At 41.3% G+C, this 27,417-nt stretch overlaps 1 protein-coding gene and 1 non-coding gene across 2 annotated transcripts in view; one reads left to right on the forward strand and one right to left on the reverse strand.

The window, feature by feature from the left end:
• Cerkl (ceramide kinase like) overlaps positions 1-27,417 on the reverse strand; it is a 93,108-nt gene that overhangs the window by 10,728 nt on the left and 54,963 nt on the right. Inside the window, exons 3-5 of the mRNA XM_032903555.1 lie at positions 25,051-25,182; positions 17,954-18,017; positions 12,266-12,408 (exon numbers count right to left, since the gene is read on the reverse strand). Of these exons, the coding sequence (XP_032759446.1) occupies positions 12,266-12,408; positions 17,954-18,017; positions 25,051-25,182 (339 nt within the window). The remainder of the gene's footprint in view (positions 1-12,265; positions 12,409-17,953; positions 18,018-25,050; positions 25,183-27,417) is intronic.
• On the forward strand, positions 5,846-5,947 carry LOC116902501. Its single transcript, XR_004388114.1, has one exon. It is a non-coding gene; the product is annotated as a U6 spliceosomal RNA (small nuclear RNA).

Raw genomic sequence — 27,417 nt, forward strand, 5'->3', positions numbered from 1 at the left:
CTCTCTGGAACCATAAGTTGGAGAATAGTGTATTGACTCATAACTATTTTGGCCATGTTATTTATATTATTTCCTCAAAAATCACAATTACATAGAAGTTTACTCCATTCAATTTTAATGAATGAGCCTTCAATTTCTATATAAAAACAAGAACTGACAACAGTAGAATGTCTGTGTTGGGCAAAGACAAATGCATGGATATACAAATGAGAAAAATTCAGCCAATACTGGGAAAATACGACATCACCTTAAACTCTGACAGGCATGTTCAAAGTACATTCTGTGAGTCCTAGAGGTACTCTCTCACTTCAAATCGGTTTCCTTTCTATGCCTGAGAGAAAAACTGCCCCACAGGAAGACAATATTAAACTTGATTGTGGTCATTTAAAAGTGTGTACACAGGACATAGTTTCTGATTTTCATAATCATTAAGGTAATTAAAAAACACTCTCGGATTCCTCCATCTACTCACTAAAGGGAAAAGCTCCCTAGTGAAGGATCTGTCATGTTTATGTGTGGCCAAACTCATTCAGAGCCTGCTTCCAAAGAGCAGAGCAAGAAGCCATCCGTCTTCCAAGCAGTAAAGACAATGGAAAGTATAGGGAGAGGGTCAGTTGGGCAACTGGTAGAAGTCGATGTTGACCAAGAGCTGTGAAAGCATGGGTCTGTTGCACACTAGTTCCCAAGACAGAGACCCATCCCCTGGATTTGGTTAGGAAGTGGCATGTCTGTGCCCATGAGTATGTGCTTCAAATGTGTCACTTGCAACCTTGTCTGTCCTTAGTGTTCAGTTACAGAAGCTGAAACACCTCAGCCACTGCCATTAACTAAGATGCCATTGAAATAATTATATATAACTAAGTATTGATGAACACATTTTAATTACTAACGGTAAATAAGCATAGTTAAACCAGAACTCTTAACAGTACAGCAGGAACAAAGCTCACCTTACCAACTGCAGAAGTAATTCTGACTGATTCACCAAAATAAGCCCTGTTCTGACTCCAATTCCTTAAAACACAACCTTGGTCAAGGAGGAATGCAGCCACACTGTTTACTGAAAGGTGTTCATAGGGAAGAGAACACTGAGGTCAATCCTACCAGTTCTACTCAAAAATCTTCCTGGGAGTCCTGGTCAGAGCAGTTAGTAAGAGAATGCGATAGAGAAATCAGAAAAGAAGGAGACAAATTGTCACTAGTGATCATGTCTAATAATCCACCAGAAAATGCTGACCTTTACTGTTGCCCAACTGACCCTCTCCCTATACTTTCCAATGTCTTTACTGGCCTGGAAGACAGATGGCTTGCTACTCTGCTCTTTGGAAGCAGGCTCTGTATGAGTTTGGTCGCACATAAACATGACAGATCCTTCACTAGGGAGCTTTTTCCCTTTAGTGAGTAGATGGAGGAATCCGAGAGTGTTTTTGAATTACCTTAATGATTATGAAAATCAGAAACTATGTCCTGTGTACACACTTTTAAATGACCACAATCAAGTTTAATATTGTCTTCCTGTGGGGCAGTTTTTCTCTCAGGCATAGAAAGGAAACCGATTTGAAGTGAGCGTGTATCTCTAGGACTCACGGAATGTACTTTGAACATGCCTGTCAGAGTTGAAGGTGATATTGTATTTTCCCAGTATTGGCTGAATTTTTCTCATTTATCTATCTATGCAATTTGTCTTTGCTGAACACAGACATTCTGCTGTTGTCAGTTCTTATTTTTGTGTAGAGACTGAAGGCTCATTCATTAAATCTGAATGGAGTAAGCTTCTATATAATTGTATTTTTGAGGGAATAATATAAATATCACGATCAAGGTAGCTCCGAGTCAAACCCAGAGACTCCAGTAGAGTCGCAGGATACAAAATTAATATGTACATACAGTTTTTAAACTTACTTATAGCAACTTGTCATAAATAAGTCAAGACAATAAAACAATTTATGAACACTACCAAAGGTACTTAGCAGAGTTCGCTGAAGAAATGAAGGATTTGCAAGCTTAAAAGTATAAACATTGATGAAAGAGGTTTATGGTGACAGAATTACATGCATAGATATTGTGTGTTCACAAACCAGAAGACTTCATACTGTTATCATAGCTTCCCTACCCAAAGCAGCCCCTGCCAAAGGATTCAATGCCGTCGCTATGAAAATTTACAGGATTTCTCATAGAAACCAAAAAAAAAAAAAAAAGAAAGAAAAAAAAGGAAAGAAAAGAAAAAACAGGACTCCAAGTTACTACAAATCTTGAAAGAGGAAAGCTGGTAGGGGCAGCATATATCCTAACTTCAAAATCTATAAAACCATAGTCATTGAAACAGCGTGCTCCTGGCATTAAAAACAGATGCATACTCAATAGAATAGAATATAAAGACCCAAAATGGAAAATTCCAGCACTTGCAGTCAACCGATATTCCACACATGTACAAAAACAAAACAATAACAAAAGTAAGTTATGGTCACTGAAACTGGAGACTGGCTGTTCACGTGCAGGAGAATGAAATTAGACCCTCCCACAACTTGTACACAAACCCAAATGACAATGGATTAGATATTCAGACATTCAGTGGGAGACAGTAGAGGGGGAGAGCTCCATGCTGTTGCTCTGATTCCTAAAACACGGCACAAGAGCAAAGGTGTACACACAGAGAAGTATACTCCAGTGAAAAGCTTCTGCCCAGCCCAAGGTAGTCTCGGTGGAATGAGAAATGACCAACAGAACTGGAGAATGTTCACACAGGGCAGTCCACAGTTGGTAAGGGCTCACATCCCAAGCAGACATGCCTAGTTTGTAATGGCTATCCAGCCTGAGAAATGTGTTTTTAAGTGCCATTGTCACCCCGCCAAAATTAAAGAGCAGACCTCCAGAAACCTGGATGATAAAGCCTTGTGCAGACCTAAGCTGTGTGCCATTGCTCCTGGCTTCAAACCCAAGTCACAGATTACTGTGCTGCAATATAGGTAACCCTGACAGGATAAGCACGTGTCTACACATACCTAAATAGAAGAAAGGGGTCTGCTTGGTTAATATTGTTGTTCTTCCTATGGGGTTGCAAACCCCTCCAGCTCCTTCAGTTCTTCCCCTAACTCCTCCGTTGGGGTCCCTGTGCTCAGTCTGATAGTTAGCTTCCAGCACCTGCATCTATATTGGCAGAGCCTCTCAGGAGACTGTTATATCAGGCTCCTGTCGGCAAGCATTTCTTGGCATCAACAATGGTGTCTGGGTTCCCGCTCCACTCTCTGTCCCTATATTTCCTTTAGACAGGAACAATTCTGGGTTAATATTTTTGAGATGGGTGGGTGGTCCTATCCCACAGCCAGGAGCATGTCTAACCTCTGGATATGGTCTTTACAGGCTATCTCTCCCCTTTGTTGGGCATTTCAGCTAATGCTTTCCTTGTTGGGTCCTGAGAGCCTCTTGCTTTCCTGGCACCTGGGACTTTCTGGTGGCCAACCCCAGTTCCCCATCTCCCATTGTTACACACTTCTGTTCAATTTCATGACCCTCTGTACCTCTCCTCCATCTCTTCCCACACCGGATCCTGCAACCCCCACCCCCGATTTCTCTCTCCCCTTCCTCTCTTCTTCCCAAGTCCCTCCCACCCTCTAACTCCTGTGACTATTTTGTTCCCCCTTCTAAGTAGTACTGAAGCATCCACACTTTAGTCTTCCTCCTCCAGTAGAAAGTAACCAGACCCCCTGCCCCAGAGCTCCCAGGGACTAAACCACCAACCAAAGAGTACACACGGAGGAACCCATGGCTCCAGCTGTAGCAGAGGATGTCCTTATCAGCAATCACTGGGAGGAGAGACCGTTGGTCCTGTGAAGGCTTGATGCCCCAGCATAGGGGAATGCTAGGGTGGTGAGGTAGGAGTGGGTGGTTGAGGGTGGAGCACTCTCATATGATAGAAGCAAAGGGGAGGAGGGATGGGATAGGGGTTAGTGGAGGGGAAACCAGGAAGGGGAAAACACTTGAAATGTAAATAAATACAATAACCAATAAAAATTAAAACAAAAAACAAAAGAAATAAAAGTGAGTATATGACATAAAAGTAAAAATAAACAAACAAATAAACAAACAGAGGAAAGGTGCAAAGAACATTCTTAAAAACAGCAGTTTAAGGTGGGGCTTTCAGAAATGAAGTAGTGTAAGTGGAAGCATGGGTATAAAGGCCTAGGACAATGCTGCATGCTATTATTAATTTTATTAATGTTATAATTCTATGCTAGAGTAAATTTACAGCTTTTCTATTCAGCACCAAGTTAACTTTAGCTTACTGTGAGTTGATAAAGTTTTAAATTTTAAAAACTTTTTGACTCTTTAATAACCGGATATTGTTTGAAAATTGATTTTTTCATACAATATATCCTGATTACTATATATCCCCTCCCCATACTCCTCCCAGTTCCTGTCCACCTCCCATTCCATTCAGATCCACTCCCTTTATGTCTCTCATCAGAATAGAACTGACTTCTAAAAGATAACAACATGAAATATAATAAGATAAAGCCATCACATCAAAGCCGAACAAGGCAAACCAGTAGAAGAACCAAAGAGCAGTGACAATAATGCAGAGACTCACTCATTCAGGAGTCCCACAAAAATACTGAACTGAAAGCCACAGTATCTACACAGAGGACCTGGTGTGGACCTGCCGAGGCCCTGCACTTGCTCCTTAAGTCTCTGTGAGTTCATATGAGCCTTCCCCAGTTTGACTCAGAGGGCCTTGTTCTCCATCCCATTTGGTCTTAAACTCTTTCAGCCTCCTCTGCCGAGGGGTTCCCTGAGCTCTGAGTGAAGGTGTTTGATAGAAACATCTCATTTAGAGCTGTATGGCCCAAGGTGTCTTTCTCTGTGTAATGTATGGTTGTGGTCTCTGTTCCGCTGCAGGAGGAAGTTTCTCTGATGCTGGCTCAATAAGGCACTGGCCTGTGAATAATAGTTATGTTAAAACATGGACATTCTTATTATGTCCTTGCTCTACAAATGGTTTCTCTATGTATAAACTTTCTTGCCCTTTAAATATATTTGTTTCAAAACTTAGGGGAATCATGGCCAGGGAGATTGCTCAGCTGTTAAGAGTGCATACTGCCTTTGCAGAAGACCGAAATCCAGTTCCCAGCACTCATATCAGGCAACTCACAAGTGCCTATATCTCTAACCTAGCGGGTTCTGATGCCTTCTTCTAACCTCCCAAGTGCACTCCCATTCACATAGTTCCCCACATACAAACAAAATTAAATATAAATCTTTAAAAAGACGTTAGCATACATGGTAGAAACGTGCCCACTGTGGACATCAATAGCAAGCATCACTGTCTTTCCCTTCAGCTGCTTCAGGCTTTGCTGTCTCAGCAGTGCCATCTTCTGGATCCTCCTCAAAGGACCTGGCTGAGGCCCCTGTTGGGGGAAGGGGTTTCTTTTCAGAAAAACACCCATGGTGGACGCTTGTCCTTTTTCATCATAGATTTGTTTGTACAGATAATACACCACAAACATTCCTCTCTGTTGTGGAAGCTACTTGATGTCTTGGGTCTATGCTTTCAAAAATTTCCCCAGAGCTCTAAGTTTTCTTGGGAATTCTTCTACAGTAGTGTCCTTGACTCAATATGTGTTTACTGGGCAACAAGAACATTCGTTATGAATGTATAGCGCCATCACTGTATATGAAGTCTGTCTTTAACCAAAATGTGATTACACTAAACAATGACTTCATACCCAAGGAACTCAAATGCGTCTTTTAATTTGACATTACATTTGATTTTCAAAAAATGAATAAATTTTATGACTAGTGATTTTAGGCCATCACTAATCGTAGAAATACAATTTAAAACCTCAACAACTGTTCTTTTGGTAACAATATACTAAAGTCGGGATGAAACAGATGAAGAGCTTGACCCTTGAACAATGATGCCATGCAAATTCATGGTGTATTCCACATTTTTACCAAAGCCATTCTACAAAATCCACTGCCATAACAAGATAAGAACACAGCAATAATAAAGAGAACTATGAACCTCTTTCCCTGAAGAATGTGAATAAAAATTCTCTGCAGAAAGTAGCAAAAGAAATAACGTTATGAAGGTCATGTGTGGTCAACAGATTTATTGTATTTCAAGAGTATAAGACTTGTCCAACATAGCAAACCAACAAGACAGTTGCATGACTGGACTCAAAGACAGGAATCACATGATTGTAGTACCAAAACACTCAAAATTGCTACCAGAAAATACAGGTAAAGTAGTTTAAGAGATAGACATATGCGAGGATCTTTCTGAAAATGATTCTAACAGTACAAGAAATAGATGGATTCATAGATGGATCTAAAAATTCATAGATGGATTAAATGAAATTAAAGCTTCTGTGCCACAAAGGGTGCAACTGTCAGGATGAAAAGAGTATCTGCAGAGTCAGAGGAATTCTTCTGACTACTACACATCAGAAAGGGGATTAATATCTAGACTATATAAAGAGTTGCAAAAATTAAACATAAAACACACATCATTTAGTCAATGTTAAACTGGATAAACAGTTTTCAAAAGAAAAAAAAACACAGATGCTCAATAGCTCAATGGTGTCCACTGTCCTTAGACATCAGAGAAATGCAAACTAAGCCATTCTGGATCCTATCTTACCCCACTCTGCATGGCTATCATCAAGAAGGCAACTGGCAACCAAAGCTGACAAATATGTGGAGAAAGAGAAACCCTTGTTTACCGCTGGTAGGAATGTAAACTGGGGTAGCCACTTTGGAAATCAACATGGAAGCTTCCCAACAAACCCACAATAGTCCAAGGACAGTGAGACAAATACCACAGACTGACCTGCAGATCCATGCTGACAGTAGCACTGTTCACAGTAACGAAAGTGATGATCAACCTACATATAGCCCCAACAGATGAATGGGTAAAGAAAATGTGGTGTACATAGACAGTGGAGGGCATTCAGGCCCTAGAATGAAACTCTAGTTTATTCTAGTGTTTGCTTACACACACACACACACACACACACACACACACACACACACACACACACACACACACACGCACAACCTGAGAACAGAAAGCTAAGGATAGTAGTGTGAGTAGCTGGGTGAGGAGACATGAGAGGGTAATAAAAGCAGTATGTCACAGACCTATCTGCGAGTCCCTGCTCACGCATCAGTCTTCACAGCAGCAAAGATTTAGGATCAGCTCCAGTGCTCGCTAGATGAATGCATACAGAAAGATATGGCATATATTTACAATGAAATGCAACCTTTAAAATGATGACAGCCCGGGGATCTGGGACAATGTGGACAAATTTGTATGATAGTATGGCTGGTAAGATAAGGCAGGTATGCAGAAAAAAACACTATAGAAAATCTCACTTATGTATGAAATCTGAAGAAGAAAAAAAAAGCCCAAAAGATATAAAACTGAGCTCAAAGAAGCAGGGAGCAGGGGCTCAGGTTCCAGCAGTGGAGAGATGGGAAGTGAGGGCCATGGTGGCCAAAGGAGGCAAAATCCAAGTTAGAGAGGGAAAGTTCAGGAGTTCTAGTGTAAAGCCCAGTGACCACAATTAATGTGTAACATACTTGAAAACTGCTAAGGGTAGAATTCATTTTCTCACACACAAGAAATGAGTAATATGTGGAGGAGCGCATGTGATAATGAATCCAACTTAGTCATTCTAAGACGCCCACGTGCTCCAAACAGGCCGTACATGTGACTATGAGCGCTTTTAGTCAATTTAAAAATAAGTGAGGGAAAGCCATTTAAACCAACTGATAGAGATAAATTAGCTTTAAAAAAGATTCTTAGGTCCCACTCTAGATATCATGAATCAGCCTGTAAGTTTTAAGATGCCCAAGTGAATTTTACAGAGGCACAGTCTGTGAATAAGCAGTCGTAACACCACCTCCTTCCCAGGTTTTACCTCCAACTGGTTGGATGGAGAGAAAAAGGTAGGGGTGGGGGGTGAGGCGCACAGACTGGACCTAGGTAAGTTTCAAGGAATTCTCAATGTGAACCCTTGGTCTGCAAACAAGTAGCCTAGAACCCTTTACTCTGGGTGTCTTTGACTAGAACTCTCAAAGATCTTTTGGATCTTTCCTGCCTGTATTGATTGGCCACACGATGCATGATGAATCTGGAATCATCCAGAAGGAAAACAAACCCGTTTTTTTTTCCTTGCTGCATCAGATTTACAGTTAAGGTTTCAAAAGGACACATAATTAGAGAGGGACCTTCAGGGTTATTGATCACAGTATCCCATGACATCACTTCCTCCGTCCCTGGGATTAATTAGAAGACTGTAAATGCATTCCTCTAGAAAAGTCTGAAGATAACATAACATAATGCTGTTATGCACAGTGGCAAAGGGTGCACCTCATGACCAGGGAAGTACAGACTGCTCCCGCCTGTCTCAAGTACGGTGAGGGCGGACGTCCTTTTGGAATGCTAGAGATCAGTTCTCTGCTTTCATGACCTGCCGAGCTCTGCAACTGTCCTCGGATTTCACACAGTTCAGTCGTCATATGACCAGAGGTCAGAAACTACTCATCAGCTGCTATTTAAAGCATACCTTGATGTTTGAACGTGAGTTTCTTTAGCACTCTGAAGGAAACCTGAAGGCCCAGAAGAAAGTACTTCTGAAGTCATAAAGTTAAAGGAGGTACTTTTCCCCTCCAGAAAACTATACATGGTTTGAAAAAAAAAATGTCCACAACGGAGAAGACCATGCTGCTCACATCAATAGCAGAAGGTAAGCATTTTAATTTACAGGAAAAGTTATATTTTTTAAACACTACAAGTAACTTTGCCCCCGTCCCTCCCACACACATGCTGAAATGTGGTAAAAAAGAGAGCTGGGGTGATTCGGGGTTGGGGGTGCAGCATTTCATGAAAAACGAAGTGGAACTCTGATGAAGTACAAGGCAGCACCCACGGACTCCAACAGAAGCAGCAAACGAACGAATGAATGAATGAATGAATGAATGAATGAATGAATTAGTAAATAAATAAATAAAGGAAAAAAATTGTCCTTGGAAGTGCAAGCACTTCTGCAGAACAATTAACTTAATTAACCAGACAGCATGAATATTCATAAGGCTGTTAATGTCTCCCACATCCAAGCAGATAAACGTGATGTAATGACTTCCTAGCCAAGCATATCTAAAATTCTCATGAAAGCAGCGCCTACACATCGGCTCTTTGCCTTAAATATCAGAGAAATTAATGGTCCCTCGGCAATATTTTATCCTCCTCAAATTAATTGGAAGGCACGAAATTTATTTATGCAAACTCTATAGGAATATACGGTTCCGAGCCATCAGCGTGTAGATTAAGTCTTGTTTTACAACAACAGGATTGCTTTTTTATTTTATTTTATTTTTTTTATTTTTATGTCCTCTCAGGCTTTTCCTTGCTAACTCCCCAACCCCCTTCCCTTCTAATCAGACTCTGTTTGTATAGTTCCTGAGCACCAGTTACCATAGCAACAAGCACCATTCCTAATGGCCAGCAGTTCAAACACAGGCTTTCCCACATCTGATACATTTGAGTCTGAGGATAATTCAGCGGCTTAGTCTGTTGGCTCAGTGGAGTAATTTACTAAACACTCTCCCTCTGGATGTCTCTCTCCAGGAGGCAAATGGCTTCAAAGGCAGATTGTCTCCTCACTGGCAGCTTGGAAACTTCCTGCCTAGCTCTTGATCCTCTTCTCCATCAAAAGCTCTGACTAGGCATAGCATCCTTATATTAAACAGCCCACACGTGGCTGTCCTTTCCTATTGGACAGAATTAGCAAGCTGCAACTCTTATCCAACTACCAGGGTTTGGCAGCCTGCTGCATCTTCAAAACAAAAAGACGGCAATGCCATTCCTGGAAATAGCCACTGAAAAACAGGGTGTTTTCAGATGTGAAATGTGCTTTGAAATTAAGCAGGGCGGCGGGCAGGAGGGGGCGGGGGGCGGCAGCAGGAATCCTCATGGCCTCAACATTATGCATTGTAAAAAAAATTGGTTACATATTACAGACATGAGCATAATGACTGACTTTTATAACCAGCTCCCCTCCGTATCACACGCACACTTCTTAGATGGTGCCCTTTCCGATTTTTGAGCTGCGGTGGTTAGTGAATGACCTCAGAGATCCAAGTGCTAATGAGGAGAACCGCAGCCTGGGCACATACCCTGCCAGGAAGCTCCCACCAGCCACAGGCAGAACTACTGAAAGGGTCAAGAAGTAAATTCGGATGAAGCAATCATCCAAATTGCATTTCTTCCCCTACCTCCTTCAGTCAGAGCCGTTTATTATCTTCTTCAAGATGCTTATTGGTTTTTATAAGTACCTTAAATTGTCAAGACGTACTCTAATCTCTCCCCATTTAAACTATTGGTTATGCGAAAGACTTTATATTTTACAAAGGTATTTGGATCCGTTTCTGTTTTTTTTCCCCTTTAATGATCTCTATAAGTAGCTACTGAATAACATATACACTTGCAAAATCACAAATATGATTTATTGTAAATTCACAATTTACAATAATGAAAGCTAATCTCTTCCAGAATCATCCCCATGTTAAATACATTAGTAAAGCTATCTCTGTAATAGCAAGACGCATAGCATGGATAATTCTAAATGTATTACACAATATGGCTATCAAACACACGTTGAATTTTCTTTAACCACACATGTTTTTTTTTGTTTTCATATGAAGAAATATTTTTCCTGTTTTTGTCCTAACAATTTTGCATAATGACTTCTGTGTTGGTTAGTTTTGTGTCAACTTGATGTAAGCCAGAGTCATTTGTGGAGAGGGAACATCGATTGAAAAGATGCCCCATCAGATTGGCCTTTGGGCATCTTCTTGATTGGTGATTGACGTGACAGAGCCCACCTCACTGTGAGTCACATGACTACTGGGCAGTTGTTTGGATGCCATGACAAAGCAAGATGAACAAGCCGTGAAGAGCAAGCCAGTAAGCGGCATTCCTCCGTGGCCTCTGCTTTATTTCCTGCCTCTGGGTTCCTTCCTCAAGTTCCTGCCCTGACTTCCCTTCATACTGCACTACGAGCTGTAGGAAGAAGCTATAAGATGAAATAGACCCTTTCCATCCTCATGGTGCCTTACTACAGCGATGGAAACGCCAACTTGTTTAAGTGGAAAAAAAGGTAGCGAATCCCCTCTATCATTGCTCAGTGGGATGAGTGAATTTCATAGATAATAAAATATTCTTTTCTGAATCATAGCCTTTCTCCATTTCCCTGGCTCGGACCTCTGCTTTCTCCCAACCTTTTCCACAATTAATTCTGTACCCTGCCTCAAAATGAATCCTCCTAGATTAGGCTCCATTGAATGATTCCTCGGATCTGAAGTGTCACACAGTTCTCTACTGCTTCTCAGGTCAAACGCAGACTGCTTTCTGTGGCGTGCATGCAGGACGGTCCATCAACTGTCCTACTATGACACCATCACCTCCCATTAAAGGCTTTTTTTCTATTCAGCAAGTGCTTCCAGGGCATTCCTTTGCTTTTATTATTTTTGCAGGTAAAAATATCATCTTTTCATGCCATGGTGGAACCTACACGTTAGGTGTTAGACTTTTTCATAGTGAAATAAAAATTGCACTGACCACTGCTTAAGTGTCTATATACCCTTTATACACATCAAACTTCCTAGTGCAATAATCTTGTAATTGAGTGGATATTATACACGATTCTTCTGATGTAGATTAGAAAAAAAATCTAAAAGGTTAAATGACTTGTCCCAAGTTTCACATATGCCTGTGGAAGGAAATATGGGAGTCAAGTGAGGCTATTTCAGAGCCAAAGTTGACCCATTTGACTCATGCTATACTCTGATTATTAGGAGATAGGAAACAGGGTGAAGAACGAGAGCACTGTATGGGTTTGGCTTTGTCAACATGACACAAACTAGAAGGCACTTCAGTTGAGAAATATATCACACTGGCCTGTAGGAGAGACTCTGGGCTATGAAGTACTCTTTCTCATTAATGAAGGATATGGGAAAGTCCAGCCCACTGTGGGTGGTGCTAGTCCTGGGCTGATGGTAGCTGAGAAAACCACGGAGAACAATTAGTAAGCAGCGCCTTGCCCAGCCTCTGCTTCAGTTCTTGGCTTCCCCACCATGATGGACTGAAGTAAAAAGGGATAAGCCCTTTTCTCCCCAACTTAATCTTAGTCAAGCTGTTTGGTCACAGCGATAGAAAGCAAACTAGGACAAGGAGCAGTTGAAGGAACCCATAGCTATGCCTTGCCTGCTGGAATTAAGCCAAGTGGAAGCTGAGCTCCGGCGAGAGTCGGGGCGCTGTCCATCTCTACCCCAGCATTCTTCTGAGCTCTCAGGAGCAAAGCGTGTGCAGCTTCACTCGCGGATCCATCTCCACCAACACAGACAACACTTCAACAAGGAAGCAAGCAGAAGGAAGCAGAATTAGTTGACATTCATGACATCTAGAATCTAAAACATTTTCTAACCTCACTTACACAGTGCCTGTGTCTGTGTAGTGGATAAGATCACTCAAAATAACTTCAAATATTTAGCCATTGTCTCAATGGCTCAGAAGACACAGCACTGCACAGGTCCATACCCTTTATACAACCAGAATTCTCCAGAGTTCTCCATAGACAAAATAGGTTGAGCTACAAAGTATTAAAAAAGTGAAAATACCAACTTAATCTAACCAGAATTTGCTTGCTAACATTCAAAGGATTGTCACTTCCAGTTCTTTAACTTTATCTGTTTGCTTTCAATGTTTTCCATGAGCTCTCTCAATGTTTCATGAACTCTGTTAAAACCCTTAGCCATGACTATGTTCATGCTGATGTCTGTGTGTGATTTGAAAGGACCATGTAAACTCTTCCCTCCAAAAATAAAAAAAAAAAAAAAACATGGGTTTAGCTGAAAAGGCTTGACTCTTGTATGACATAGGGTAGCAGCACGTGACTACAAATGACCACCATAATATGTATGTAAACTCATTGCTAGAGTTAAAGATGCCCTTCCTGTGAGTATTCTGCCAGACAAATAAATAAATAAATAACCTGTGACATTTTGTTAGGAAAATCTCTTGAAACAAGTTCAAATGATTACTGTAACAATAAAGTAACAATGATTAAGTACCATTACTTAATATCAGTTAGTGAATATGTGTGTGTCTGTGTGTGAATATACTGAATATATGTAATATCGTGAATATATATTCACAATATAATGAAATATATTCACAATATAGTGAAATATATGTATATATACATATATATGAATGAATGACACTATTCTCCATACTCTCCAGGTATTAACTTATTTAAGTGATACTTGCAGACAATAGATATTGATAGCCTCCATTTACAGACCAAGAAGCTAAGGTTTAGAAAGCTTAAGTAACTTTCCAATGGCTACCCACTAGTGAGTATCTACACTATCATTCAATGTATCATTCTCCATTCTATATATGAAATCCAAAGAATGTAGCCTCATTAGAATTGCATTACCTTGAAACTCAGTTTGAACCACTAAGGTCAACATGAAACTGAAAGAATTAGAAAGGAATATACCAATTTATGTCAACAACTACTAGGTCACTATTAATCTTCATTGTGAACTTGAGTGGGTTTAGGATCAGCATAGAAACACACCTCTGGGGTAGTCTACAAGTGTATTTCTAGAAAAGATTCACTGACCATGGGCAGCAACATCCTGCAGGCTATCCTCCCTGACTAAATACAAACAGGAGAAAGTGAGCTTGCACTAGCATTCATAGCTCTCTGCTTCTTGTCTATAGAAACAATGTTTCCAGCAGCCTCACAGCTCTGTTGCCCTGCCTTTCCACCATGAAGACTATACCATCTTCAAACTGAGCCAAACCACACCACTCCCTCCTTACCCTGTTTACAATTAGGTGTTTTGTCACAGCAGAGAGAAAAGTACTAACCCAACTCTTAAGATTATGTCCAAGTTTGTGACAGGAGCCCAAGGAATGTATTTAGTATAAAAACATCAGCAAATGGGATACTATAAGAAAAGAAAAAAGTTCACCCTTTTGTAATAAGTTTACTTTACACTGAAGAGCTACTTGAACTATTCCTTTGCATCTGATAAATCTTGCTGTTCTCAGAGCAAGTAAACTTTGCCCCTGGCCTCAGTACGATGATTCTTTCTAGAACAATGAGGTCAGGGAGTTTGTTTATTTCCTCCTCTAAAAGAGAAATGGCAAAGGTCTAAAAGGACTGTTTGCTTAGCACTTATCACAACCAATGTTAAGTTTGAAATGTTGGACATCAGGTCGTTTTCTGACTCTGAGTTTGGCTTAACACAGTAGCAACAACAAGGACAGCAACAAACCTTATCAACTGATACCAAGGTCAAACTGAGAAGATGTCAATGTTAGCCAAGTAACATTGTATTACGATCAAAAGAAACAAGTTGTGCAATCCAGGAGATTGAAATAAAAATGCAAAGGAAAAGCAAAGATCAGTATACTAACAATAACGTAAATATTTCAGATTGATTTAACAGTGTTCACCTTACAGTGAGTGCAACTCCCGCTTTGAGCTTTGAGTCTACACAGCTGACACCCTCTCTTCTTCGCCATTCTATAGCATAAATAGGGGAGATATGGAGCCTGAACCTCCCCCAGATTTTAGCCATGGATCCCACACTGTTTGCTCCAACACTGGAGTGGGGCACCAGCTGTCAGGAGTGTTGCTCGGCTGTTTCTCTTGGCTTTGGAAATATGTCACAATGTGTCTTCCCAGAAGCATATGGAACTCGTTTTTAAAAGCTCTAAAATCTTAGGAAATAGTATTTCTTAAACACCATCCACCAAACTGTTCTTACTTTGCTGACTAAGCTACACTGAAGCTTTTTTTGGATTGTAGCTTCTCAGACTCCTGCCTAGAAGCCACAACTTACCAGCCACATCAAATCAACAAGTCAAACAGAGATGCCCCAGACCAAACTCCTGAAGGAAGGGGATCCCATTCCTCGTCAAAACAAAATGCTATGTTGGGTCATGTCCCATCTTTAAATCTTTTGTACAAACTTTTTTTTTTTTCAAAAAAATATTCCTGTGGCCACTCTTTGAATAGGTTCAATGTAGGACATTTTGGGTCCAAACAATTCTTGTTAGAGACTTGATCAGTGTTTACTAAAAGAATGTTTCCAGTGTTCTCACAGTACTCTGTGTATTTCTGAGTAAGGGGAATTACCATTACACTTTAATTAAGTGGATTAATCCAACCATGTCAGGTCCAGGAAAGCTGAACCCATCAAAATAAATGAATTATTTAAATATTTAGAACATAGATGACTCCTAATGGAAATTTTAAAGTATTACCCAAAGTAAATCAGTATACCATAAAGTCAGAGCGAATTGAGGAACTCGCCTAGTTCATCACAAAATAATTTCTACATGGGAAATAAATCAAAAGATTACTATGTTCAGCTAAAGGGAAAATTCTTACTCTATTCTTAAACAATCTCTCTTCCTTCTGCAGAGGGTGTCTAAATCCCTATAATGGTGGAATTTCCATAAGGAGATGCTGACAGATACCACATCCAGCAAGGAATCTGGGGGCACCCATGAGTCATTTCAGTCCGTTACAATAATTTCTATCTAACCAGGGTCCAAAGCAAAGACTTAAGACGGCCTCAGGGTCTCCTTGCACTTCAGCTTGGGACTGTGTGACGCACGAGTCACTCAGCAGTCCACGTGACTCCCCCAGTCTTATCTTTTGAATGTACACTTCCAAGATAACATCTTTAACTGTAGCCTATTTATCCTTCTGTCCATCTCTAGTTATGAAATTATAAAGCAATTCCTATCTAGTTCTCTTGTGACTAATGCTTATACAGTATACCCATCTAGATTTACTCCCTTTTCAATCTCTCTCTCTCTCTTTCTCTCTCTCTCTCTCTCTCTCTCTCTCTCTCTCTCTCTCTCTCTCTCTCTCTCTCTCTCTCCCCCCAATTCAGTGCTTCCTTTGATGGCAGCACTTCCCTTCATGTATCGGAAGCATTATTAAAGCTTTCTTTTTACTCTGGGGAAAATGAAGACCTTTCTATATACCTCACGGGTTCACTGGTCTTTTCTTGCCTCCTCCCCATCACCATGTGGCAAAATCATACACACCCCCACCCTTTTAAGCTCTCAGATAGCAAGTCTCACACAAATATCCTCCCCAAAGTAATATGTTTCGTTGTATATGGTAATCCACGACATTTGCAAATCAATTCAGTATCTCATTTGACTTGTTCCTACTGTTCAAATGCCACTGAACAATTTCAGCACATTCTAGCAATGCACTGGAAACAAACAAGTTTCCGGTGCCTGTATGAATGTCTGTGACACCTGCTTCGGGGACTGCCACCACATGATATTTGCCATCATGTGTAGTGTCATCACATAGCTGCTATTCTCTGGCCAGTTTAACTCTGACCTGTGTACACGGGCAGTGAACATGGTGCTCTTCCTATGCCTACACTTCTTCAAGCCTGGCTTTACCCCGCTCATAGCCTGGACAGTCAGCAGTATAGTGACCCTGACAGTGTCCAAGATCACACAACAGCTGTTTTTATGCCAAGAGCATGATGATCACACGTGACCCATGCCACAGCCACTATTTGACTGTGACCATCATCTTCCAGGGCCCCACGTCCATGAAGGAGGTAGACATGCAGATGCTGGCCATCCAGAACAAGAATAGCAGCTACTTTGTGGAGTGGATTCCCCAAGACTATCAAGGTGTCCATGTTCAACGTCCTGCCATGGGACCTGAAGATGGCCTTACTGTCATTGGCCAGAGCGCCACACATCCAGATGTGCTATTCAGGCATATCTCAGAGCAGTTCTTAGCCCTATCCCACGGCAAGGCCTTCCTGCACTAGATTACAGGAGAGGGCACTGGTGAGATGTAGTTCACCAAGGCCAAGAGCAGCATAAACGACCTGTAGTTCAAGCATCAGAAGCACCAGGCTGCCAATGTCAAGGACAAAGAGGAGGGGTTTGAAGATGAGGATGAAGAAGAAATCAACAAATAGGGGACAGTGTGGCGCATGTCTGCTCTTTACCAGCCCTGAAGGTATAGGATGGGTACCCTGGTCTAAGCATCTCACAGGCCCCTTGCAAACCAAACATACCGCTCTGTTCCTCAGGTTACCTGGGGCACTGTCTTCCTTTAACAGAGAAGAGGCAGTCCCACCAGACCAGAAAGACTTTGTACTAGAACACTTGAAAGCACAGTAGGGGGCTGTACAGGCCTCGAGAAAGCAACTGCTGTCCTTTAAGTGTACAGCCATCAGTGGTAACAGGGGCAGGGGGACGGGGTGCGTAGAATAAGGATTTGGTTTTTTGTCCTTAGAAATAAAAACTAAAGCTACATAGTGCTGCCTTAATTGAATATGCAATATAAAAGTCTGTGACAATCCATTCATAGTAAAGTGCTAAACCTGTAAAAAAGAAAACCCATTTACTTGTCAATAAATTATGAGATAATTAAAGTCAGCATACTTTATTCATTCAGAAAATAGATATGTTGTTACAAAATATCAACCATAATTAATCACAGCAAAATTCACTACTAGATAGCTATGAAGCTGTCAGTAAATTTGTAAAAGAGGGCCATAACATCATTATGCCATATGATGAATTTAACAGCTTTCATCGGTGTTCTTCTTATAGTCACATGGCCAAACCCAAACTCTAAGGATTGTAAGTGCAAATATATGCACGTTAAATGTAGAGTTTCTCAGTATTTGTGGTTACATTTTTCTTTTGGATTATCAATGCCAGTTCCTGAGGGATGGGTGACCATGATATATTACCATCAATCATCAGTACGTGGATAGTAACTGAAAAGTATCAGTCCCAGATAAGTGATTAAAAGCTAACAAAACTTTTACTAAAATAATTTGGACAGACATGAATACCAAAAATATAACCTACCCATCAAATCCCCGGAGTTCACATTCGTCAAGCAGAGACAGGGCATGCCCTTCATATTCTGTTACTATAAAAAAAATACACACAAAACTGAATATTTAAACCAAAAAAACTATAGTTTTACAGCTTGGTTTGGCAAGATATCATTGTCATGTCATAAAACAGTATTTATTCTCAAATATTTGAATTATAGGAAAGAGGATTAATTGTTCATTGTCTGGTGTGGTTTATAGCTTTATAAAGAAGACCACAGAGTCATTCCAACTATGTAAGTTACTTTGGGATATCCAACACAGTGTTTAGGGATTTTTTTTTTTTTTTTTTGTGCCTGTCTGTTTAGTTTTCCCAAAATAAGACAATTGGATGCTTGGGGACAGGAGTATTTTGAAAATACAGCTGGCATTGAATTGTCCACATTAAACCACTTTGGCAACCTCACATGAATAAATTAGTCAAAGGGTTAGTATAAGATTATATATCAGAAGTTGCTAGATTCAAGAAAAAGGAAGGAAGGAAGGAAGGAAGGAAGGAAGGGAGGAAGGGAGGAAGGGAGGAAGGGAGAAAGAAAGACAGAAAGAAAGAAAGAAAGAAAGAAAGAAAGAAAGAAAAAAAGAAAGGAAGGAAGAAAGAAGGAAAAAAAGAAAGAAAGGAAGAAAGGAAGAAAGGAAGGAAGAAAGAGGAGATGGTTATGAAAAATAGAGTTCTGTCATCCAGATGATGAGACCCCTGAACCCAGAGAGAGGGCGATGCACAGGACCAGAGTCCAGGTCCACAGAGAAAACGAGTCTGTCACAGCACATCTCTGTTGCCACAGTTGCTAATATCCCATGCAGCACTGGAAATGCCAGCGAAGACAGGCTGAGTGGGTGCGCTGCAGATGGCACGGAGCACCACAGCACATTTAGCATTTTCTGGGGCATCCCTGCCAGAAGAGGCAACCCAGCCGTATCCACCCATCAAAGGTTTCTGCTGACTGACATGACACTGCAGATGGGTTTTTTGTGTAAGAATGTGCATCATTATATGCAAGATTACATTAATCTTTCATGCCTGTCTGTCCCTGGTGCCAGCATGGCTTGAGCTCGATGATGATGATGTTTTTGGATATTGTTAAAAATTATTAGTCTTGGTGTCTGAGAGGATCATTCTGTATCTAGTATTGTTACATTGTAATTCTCCAGAAGCATATTCACCAGAACAAAAGCCCTAGGAAGTTCCAATTAAAGGGAAAGTATAAGAAAATTAAAATATCAATATTCATAAACTTTCAAGGTTACATTATCATAAAAGATGTGTGCTGATAAGTCATTTATAACCTACATGTATAACCATTTACTACCTTTCATTGCATGTAATAAGCACTCCTATGCTTATTATTATATTATTATTATTATTATTATTATTATTATTGAAGATCATTAGAGTTGTTATAAAGAAGCACATAAGGCATGAAGAAGTCTTCGCATCTGGGTTTTATACCAAAGCTTACTTTTAAAAAAATATTTAAATATTTTTACAAACATCACTTTTAAGTTATGCTTAGTTAAATGTTTTTATTTAAGCAAGAGCTAAACCAGTCTATTTTTTCTTTAATATCTCAAATGAAAGTTGACTATACACTAACATATACATAACATGTCTAAGCACAGAAATCTTTTAAAATTTCTTTTATTACTTTTATTTTATGTACACTGGTATTTTGCCTACAAGTGTGCCTGACTAAGAGTGCAGGATCCCCTGAACTGGAGCTATAAACAAGTTGTCAGCTACCCTATGGGTGCTGGGGATTGAACCAAGGACCTCTGAAAGAAAAACCAGTGCTCTTAACCACAGAGCCATCTCACCAGCCCCTAAGCACAACGGTCTTAATGGGGGTTGGATAAGTAAAAAAATCACACTTTTGACAAAAAAATATTAAAAAATATAAAAGAAAATTGACTAAGAAATCCACAGGTGTAAAATGTTTTAACAAGATGAATAAAATTAATGGCCTCTGGGGATACGTAACATATTTGAGTGAAAAAAATATATGAAATAGTAAAAAGTGATCGTAAAGAAAAGGGTAAACTGTGGTTTATATAACTCTGTGGAGTAGGGAGAATCGAAATAAACAAGACTGGCTGTTAGGGTTCCTACAGTCAGACAGAGCCTCGGTCATCCTTCCACAAACAATCATGGAGACAGGATGCTGAACGATTCTTTTAAACTATGACACTGCTGCCTTATCGTAAGAAATCCACACTCTCCATATTGGAGATTTTAAGAGTCTATGATGTCCAGTTCTTTCACTGCAGCACCATTCCACTTCAGCATAAATGTTATGAGCTCGAAGAACAAAGTCTAGGGTGAATAATGTCTTGAGGTTAATACTAAACCTCCATAATGAATTTGTAATAATTTGTAATTTGCAGCCAGATGCACCTTTCATAACTTGGGCCCCTACCCCTTGCATACACTTTATGGCTGATTTCTCCAGGTAGCCTGGTTTTCGACTGGGTGAAATAAGGAAGGAGAAGTCGACAAAAGTAGAGCCACACAGAACAAAGGAGAAATAGCACAGTCACAGGGACCTAGAGCCGAAGCACAACCCCATGAAAAGGACGCGTGTGACCTCATAAGCGCTCCTCCTGAATAAGCCCTGTTCTTTCAGGAGGCAGAATTATCTTGTGACTAGGCATCCCCGGGGACTCTGGGCTGACAGTGATCGTGGCTAAGTTCTGAAAAGCTTCTTTAAACCGCGATGATGATAATTACCAGGAGCGGGTCTAACACCTCTGTCAAAGCAAAGGGTGACTGCAGATTAAAGTACCTGTTGTGAATGCACAGAAGGGCGCAGAGCTTGGTGACTCCACACCCCAGAAAGAATGCATTGCTTTTGTAGCATTACAAGGGACAACATTAACTACAGAGGGTAACAGTTGTCAGAAGCTAACTGTCAGCTCTCACGTTCTCTGTACTGTGCAGTTTATAACTAGCACAAAACCATTCAGTCTGTAAGACAGGCGAATCTGTGATGCGAGCAGTGCTCCTGATCAGTGAGCTGTGTAGCCTTGGGCTGGATCAACTGATAGGTAAGTGGGTATAAAGGAAGCACCTTCTCTTATGTGCACGAAGGCATTGAGAGTACACTTCAGGGTCAGTATTGCTCAGTACGTGATATACTGCCTCTAGCTTAGGGTCCCAGGCTAGACTCCTTGACACCCACAGGGAGAGCTAGGCACCTGCCCTGGACTAGGCATGCCGGGTAGTAGGCAATGCTACCTACTTCAACTCCTCCCTACCAGGGAAACTGGAACTCTCTGATCTTGAGATAATTTTTTTTGACTTCTCTTCTTTCTTGTTCCATGCATTATCCTGTCACCCCATGACCTCTCCAAACTCTAGCATTTTTAATGGTATAAACTTTAATGCCTTTTATTTTGTTTTATTTTGAGAGTGAGAGGGAAAAACATGTCATGTGTCAGCCTGGACTTAACATTCATTCTCTTCTTTGGCTGTTGGGCCAATCTATCACTAGAGTGAATATCTGTTTCTCCTAGGCATTTGCAGGGGCCTCGCTGATGCTCTTGCCAGGTAAGAGCCTCTCTTGGTGGAAGTGGCACCTTGGTGGGCTACAGTTTTAACTAAAATATTCCAAAGAGTGCTGATTTATGTTTGGAGGTGGTTAGGGATTCAGCACAAATCGGAGTGAACCAGTATAAATTTATTAATGTGTAGGATCTGCGTTTAAAATAAATGTGTGAAAAAGTATTATCTATAGGTGTAATATTGCACATCATGCAGAATACTTCCACAGCATTGCCTCCTAATAAACTATCATATAGGATTTATGTGATTCCGATTCCACTTGGACTCACCAGTGCAGGCCTGTGTTAAATCAATGGGCATGCAGTAGATGAATGCTCTTTTGCATTATTTTTCGTACATTACTTCCCATTAAAAGGCGAATTGAATCTGGCTACATAGTTTCATGAAGATGAAACTCCTAGTCTAAGGACCACACTTGTATGGCACTTTAAGCCAGGTAGGTAGAAAGGTTAAAAAGCTTGCAACAACCACACGCTTGTTATGTCTTTGATGCATAAAAAGGAAAATATTTTAATGTAAAAGTTTTGCTGATATACAACAGAAGATCCCCTCACAAGCAAAGGATGCAATTGTGTGTTTCTGCCTGCAGGAGGAGTGTTAGGCAAGTAGTAATTACCATTTTGCATAAATACAAAAGATAATTGTGCTTTCTGAAATCATATGGCACATTATAATGTTAAACACAAATTGTATGCTAAAACATAAATCATACTTAGGAATTTGGAAAATACACAGTGCATACCTCAATTACCAATATGACTGTACGAAGAAAATCACGTATCCCTAATTCGGTTCAAGACCGAATGTCTCCCCTCCTCTTCTTCCTCCCCTTTATCTTCCTTCTCATCCCCTGCCACCTGTTCCTCTCATTCCTCCTCCTTCTTCTCTTCCTCCTCTTTGTCTTCCTCATCTTCTTTCCCTAATTTTGATTCAGCGGGTGGACCCATCTTTGCCAAACTACATTTTAACACTATCATAAAACACACCGCAGCCACTGTAAGTCAAGGTGTGGTAAGCAAATCGCTGAGTGCGGGATGCGATTCAGCTGTGTCTGGACTCAAGCTGGATACATCGCTGGGGGACCTTCCCAAAGCCACTTTGCCCTTCTCCCTTAATAGAACTCATATCCTATTCAGGTATCTTCCCTCAGCCTTCAACGGAAGGAATCTACCCTCAGGTTCTAGGAAAGGAAACAATCGCCCTACATTGAACACAGATAATCAAACCGAAAGAAATTTTAGCTTATGTTAGGGTCTCCTCTTCTGATATGTACGTGCCTCTCTTCATCCCACTAGGCAAGACCAAGTGGTCAACTGTTATTTGAAGACAGGAAAAGGCATATTCAAGACAAATTCAAACTTGTGAAGGTATAGCCAAAATTACAAAATAAAACTCCCAAGATGCTGTGATATCATGGATCCCTTTGCCACCCCCTCCTATCAATCCTTTACTTAACTATGCCTGCTCCCCTCCTTTCTCTGCCTCCTTGGGCTCTTAAGAAGTTCCTGGTTCATGTGGTTTTCTTGAGCCCTCATCAAAATTAGTATCGCTTCAGACACCATAAGTTTTTATGTGTGTGTCTAAACAATATTCAGGCTTTAGTATCTGTTTGGATCCATAACTATATACTGCACTAAACAGGAATGCTTGTTTGCGAGGTTTACCTCAAAAGCTGGGGCACAAGTGGCATCGTTGCCTTAAATTCCAAAGTATATAGTATATAGTGCTTTGGTTCCAGTGATGGGTTCATAAACTGACTGATACATGGTAATGCTCATGCCAATGACTGTGTGGCGCTCGCATGTGGAAAATATAAGAGCTGCTAATGAGCCTGATATTCATTTAAGTTTAGATCTCAAATCACTCCAATCTTTGGAACTATTCAATAGAAAATAGGGATGAACCTGAATTGTTTATTTCCCTTGTAAGTGCTCTCAAAGTCATAGCCATAAAAGCTAACATTTTTTTTTACTATAAAAACAGTTCACTTGAGGGTATTTTTGTCTTTTGTTCTTATTTTATCGTTATTTTGTTTGTTTTTAATAAATCATGTATTGCTTTATAGGTCAGGTTGGCCTCAGACTCCCCAGTCTTCTTCCTCAGTCTCTCGTGTGCCAGGATTACAGGCATGGGTTGCCACATCAGGCTCCTCCTTAGCGCCAGTAACTTCTCTTCAACCTCTATGCTGACAGATGCCATAGGAGTGATGGAATTTCCCACAGAGTTTCTTTGGGGAGCAACTTCTTTCTACTAGAGCCCTTCAAGACACTGAATTTCAGAGACCCTATTAACAGTTTAAGAGCCATTTCCACCTGTTACAGTTGAGCAAACCCAGGTCCCTCCTTGAGAAACATGTCATTAGGACTTTGAGACTCAGACTGATTACACAGTAGACTCTATTGCCTACAGTGTGGAAACGGATTCCTTCTGCTACGGTGATGCTATAAGGGATTAAAGCCAGGAAGTTTCTAGCTGTAGGCAATGTCACCCTTCCTGGTGGACCTAAGTTGAATTTTAATAAAGCAGGGGAATTTGGTCACCAAAATGCAAATGCCCAAAAAAGACATTACTGACATTCTTTCTATTAATTTTTTGATATCTAATTCCCATCTCCCTTAGCAAGAGGCTAGGTATACTCATATTCAACAATGGATCAAGTTCCTGGTTTCTCCAAAATCAACTAAAACCAGCAGCACAGTGCTTAGTTTTGACCTAACCAGCAGGGGTCAGGGTCAAAACCAAAAAAGAACAAACTACTGAAGGGAGGAGCCACAGAAAAACACTAGGCAGGAATGTGAAAATAGCACACAGCCTCTTGAAGATGTCAAAACCCATGGTTTCCTTTCAAATAATCCCTAATAATTGTTACCGTGAAAGAAGTCACCGTAGTCAGGGTTTCTACTGTTGCGACAAAACACCATGACCAAAAAGAAGTTGGAGAGCAAAGGGTTCTTTGACTTAAACTTCCATGCTGTTCATTATTGATGGATGTCAGGACAGGAATTCAAAAAGGGCAAGGTCCTGGAGGCAGAAACTAATGTAGGAGCCATGGAGGGGTGCTTCTTACTAGCTTGTTCCCCATGACTTGCTCAGCCTGCTTTCTTATAGAACCCAAGACCACCAACCCTGGGATGACAACACCCACAAGCTGTCCCGCCCTCCGCCTTTGATCTCTAATTGAGGAACCGCCTTCAGCAGGATCTCAAGGGGGCATGCTTTTTAACTGAAGCTTCTTCCTCTCTGATGACTACCTTGTGTCACCTTGACATCCAAAACCATCCGGGACAGAATATCACCCAGTCTAACATATTGTCGTTTCAATACAAGATGGCACAATAAAAGAATGAAAAAAGCAAACTAGAGAATGGTGGTTGTGAAGCTGGCACGGGGTACAGGACACAGGAAGAAAGCCCTAGTGCTATGAGAGCTGTCCATGCTGAGGTGGGACGGCTGTGGGCTCCCTGTGGAGTGTTAAGCAGTAAAGTAACACGCAGACAAAAAAGAAGACGCACTTGTCACATCAGTCTTTATGCCCGCAAGCTTCAGCAGCGGCTCGACCTTCTCATAGTAGACTTGGACAGATTCCTTTCTGTGACTCTGAGGGTTGAGGAGGATCTTGAGAGCCTTTGGCCTGTTTGTGAAACCTAAAATGAAAATGAGTAAAGTTAGGCTGTCCGTCAGAATATCACACACCCATCTCAATGGCATTTGCTATTTGCATCTTATATTCTTGCTTGGATGTGGCTTCATTTTTAACCAGCTGCTTTCCTACAGGTGAAACCCAGTGCGCTCCCTCTTAGAGTAAGTCACGCGTTATAAGAAGCGTTTTATTTTGTTCAGGAAGAAGGATACGAACAGCAGCAGTAACTCGCAAACACACGAGCAATGCTGATGGCCGCTGGCTGACTCACTCGCAGATTAAGCACTGCTTTGTGGAGACAGGCTGTGAGCTGTGACAAACATGGAGGTGCATTTCTTTTCCTCCGATATATACATATATGGGAACTGGACACCTACTGACCGGAGGCCTACTGACCTGTGACCTACCCCATAACGCCAGGGACAGAACTGAGCGAGCAAGGGTGGGTCACTGTTATCAACCAGTGCAGTGCATGCTGGTAGCTAAAAGGAGGCTTTAGGTCAGAGTTCAAATCCCAGGAGGGGGAGGGGAGAAAGTGCTTTTCTCTCGGGGACTGGGAAAGCGCCCCTCCCCAAAGGCAATTGGTCACTGTGCTGCCTCACAGTTGGGATTGAGATTTGATACTGCAATATTCTGGGCTCACAAGATGCTTAGCACTGAGAACCCACTTGGAGCAGGTGCAGAGCAAATTGTCTGTTGTTAGGAAGGGGCAGGAGGCAAAAGGAAGCCGACAACCATTTCTTTTGTGGTAAGCTGCTCTCGGAAGACAGCATTTTAAGGTTACTAAAGCAGTTAGCATTTGTTTCGAATAAAATCGTCACTAAAGATAAGTGAAAGTAAGTGTCCATTTATAGCAAACTCTATGTTTTATATATTACGCATGGAATATTTTTCTCTTTCATGATATTTGAAGTAATGAACTTATTTAACCGGCACATACTGTTTTGAAATCAGGGAGGGCTGGGGATCCGAGGAATGGAAGAACCACGTGGAAGTCTTCCGACATTTTTACCAGGAAACCTTCAGGGTCTCTGTTTGGATGAGAAGCTTCACCGGCCTCCTGGTCACACATGTTGAGACCCCCGTCCATGTCCTATGCCTTGCTTTTTCTAGTTCTCGTATCTGAATGAGCCCTGAGAATCCTATATTGCCAGTGCTCGCTCCTGGGCCCTCTGTATTTCTCACCACCAACCCCTGCTGGGATAGGGAGGGACCCCACCCGCGCGTGTGCTTCCCCTGGTTTGAGTAGCTCCAGCATTTCACTGTTCGAAGCTACTCTGTCATCTCTGCTGTGGACACTGCTGCCCAGATCCCTTAATATGGCTGTCAGAGACTGCAAATGCCACCCGAACCCAGTTCCTCTCCTCTTCCATTCAACCTTCAAGAAAGACTTATGGGACCTTTGTTTTCTATGCTGGCCAGAGAAGATGCAGCTGGTATGAAACAACGGTGCAGGGACATCTAGACTCAAAGCAGGGCGTGATAAACTTTGGGAGTTTGCGTGGTGGGGAACTGTGTGGGGATGGGAGTTTGTGGGGTGGGAGTGTGTGGGGAGAACTGGGGATGTACGGGGGTGTTTACGGCAGTGTTGCTTCTCAGGGTCTGGAAAAGCCCTCTAGAAGAAAGGAGTGTTTGCGTGGGGCTTTTTATTCCCGTCTAGAATGCCTTCCTCCACTACTCTCCAATTCATAACGGTCCGACAAGGCTGGAACTTCTAGATGCTGCCAGCCTAAGTGAGCATACGGAGCTCTGTTAACACGGGCTTTTCCTGGGCTGGGCTTTTCCTGGGGGCTTCAACTCCCTTACGACAACTCTGGCCATTACCCTGCATCAGACGCCAAAGCCGCTTCTGGGCCTTCTTCCTTCAGGCAGTTTTCTGTTTCTGTTTCAAACACGCTTAAAAAAAAATTAATCCAAAAAAAAAAACCAAAAAAAAAAAAAAATTAAAAATTCTACCAGTTTTTTTCAAGGCTGGCTCCAAACCCCACTTCCTCCCAGGAGGGAGCCTTTCTTCATCATCCCCAGAATCGGCCCATTTCATTGTTCTGCTTCCATTTTACTCCAGGCTCCTTCATTAACTTGTTCTTGTAGCATTTATACCACAGTGTCTGATGGAACTTCTTGGGGCTTCCACTAACCAATCACAATTCAATTAAAAAAAGGGGGGAGGGGCTTGACCGGAATACGTTACGTTGCTCCAGGCTTTTTTATGCGTTCAGTTTAACAGGTTACATGGATA

This window comes from Rattus rattus, chromosome 5 (assembly GCF_011064425.1).
Source record: "Rattus rattus isolate New Zealand chromosome 5, Rrattus_CSIRO_v1, whole genome shotgun sequence".
NCBI classification, from domain to species: domain Eukaryota; kingdom Metazoa; phylum Chordata; class Mammalia; order Rodentia; family Muridae; genus Rattus; species Rattus rattus.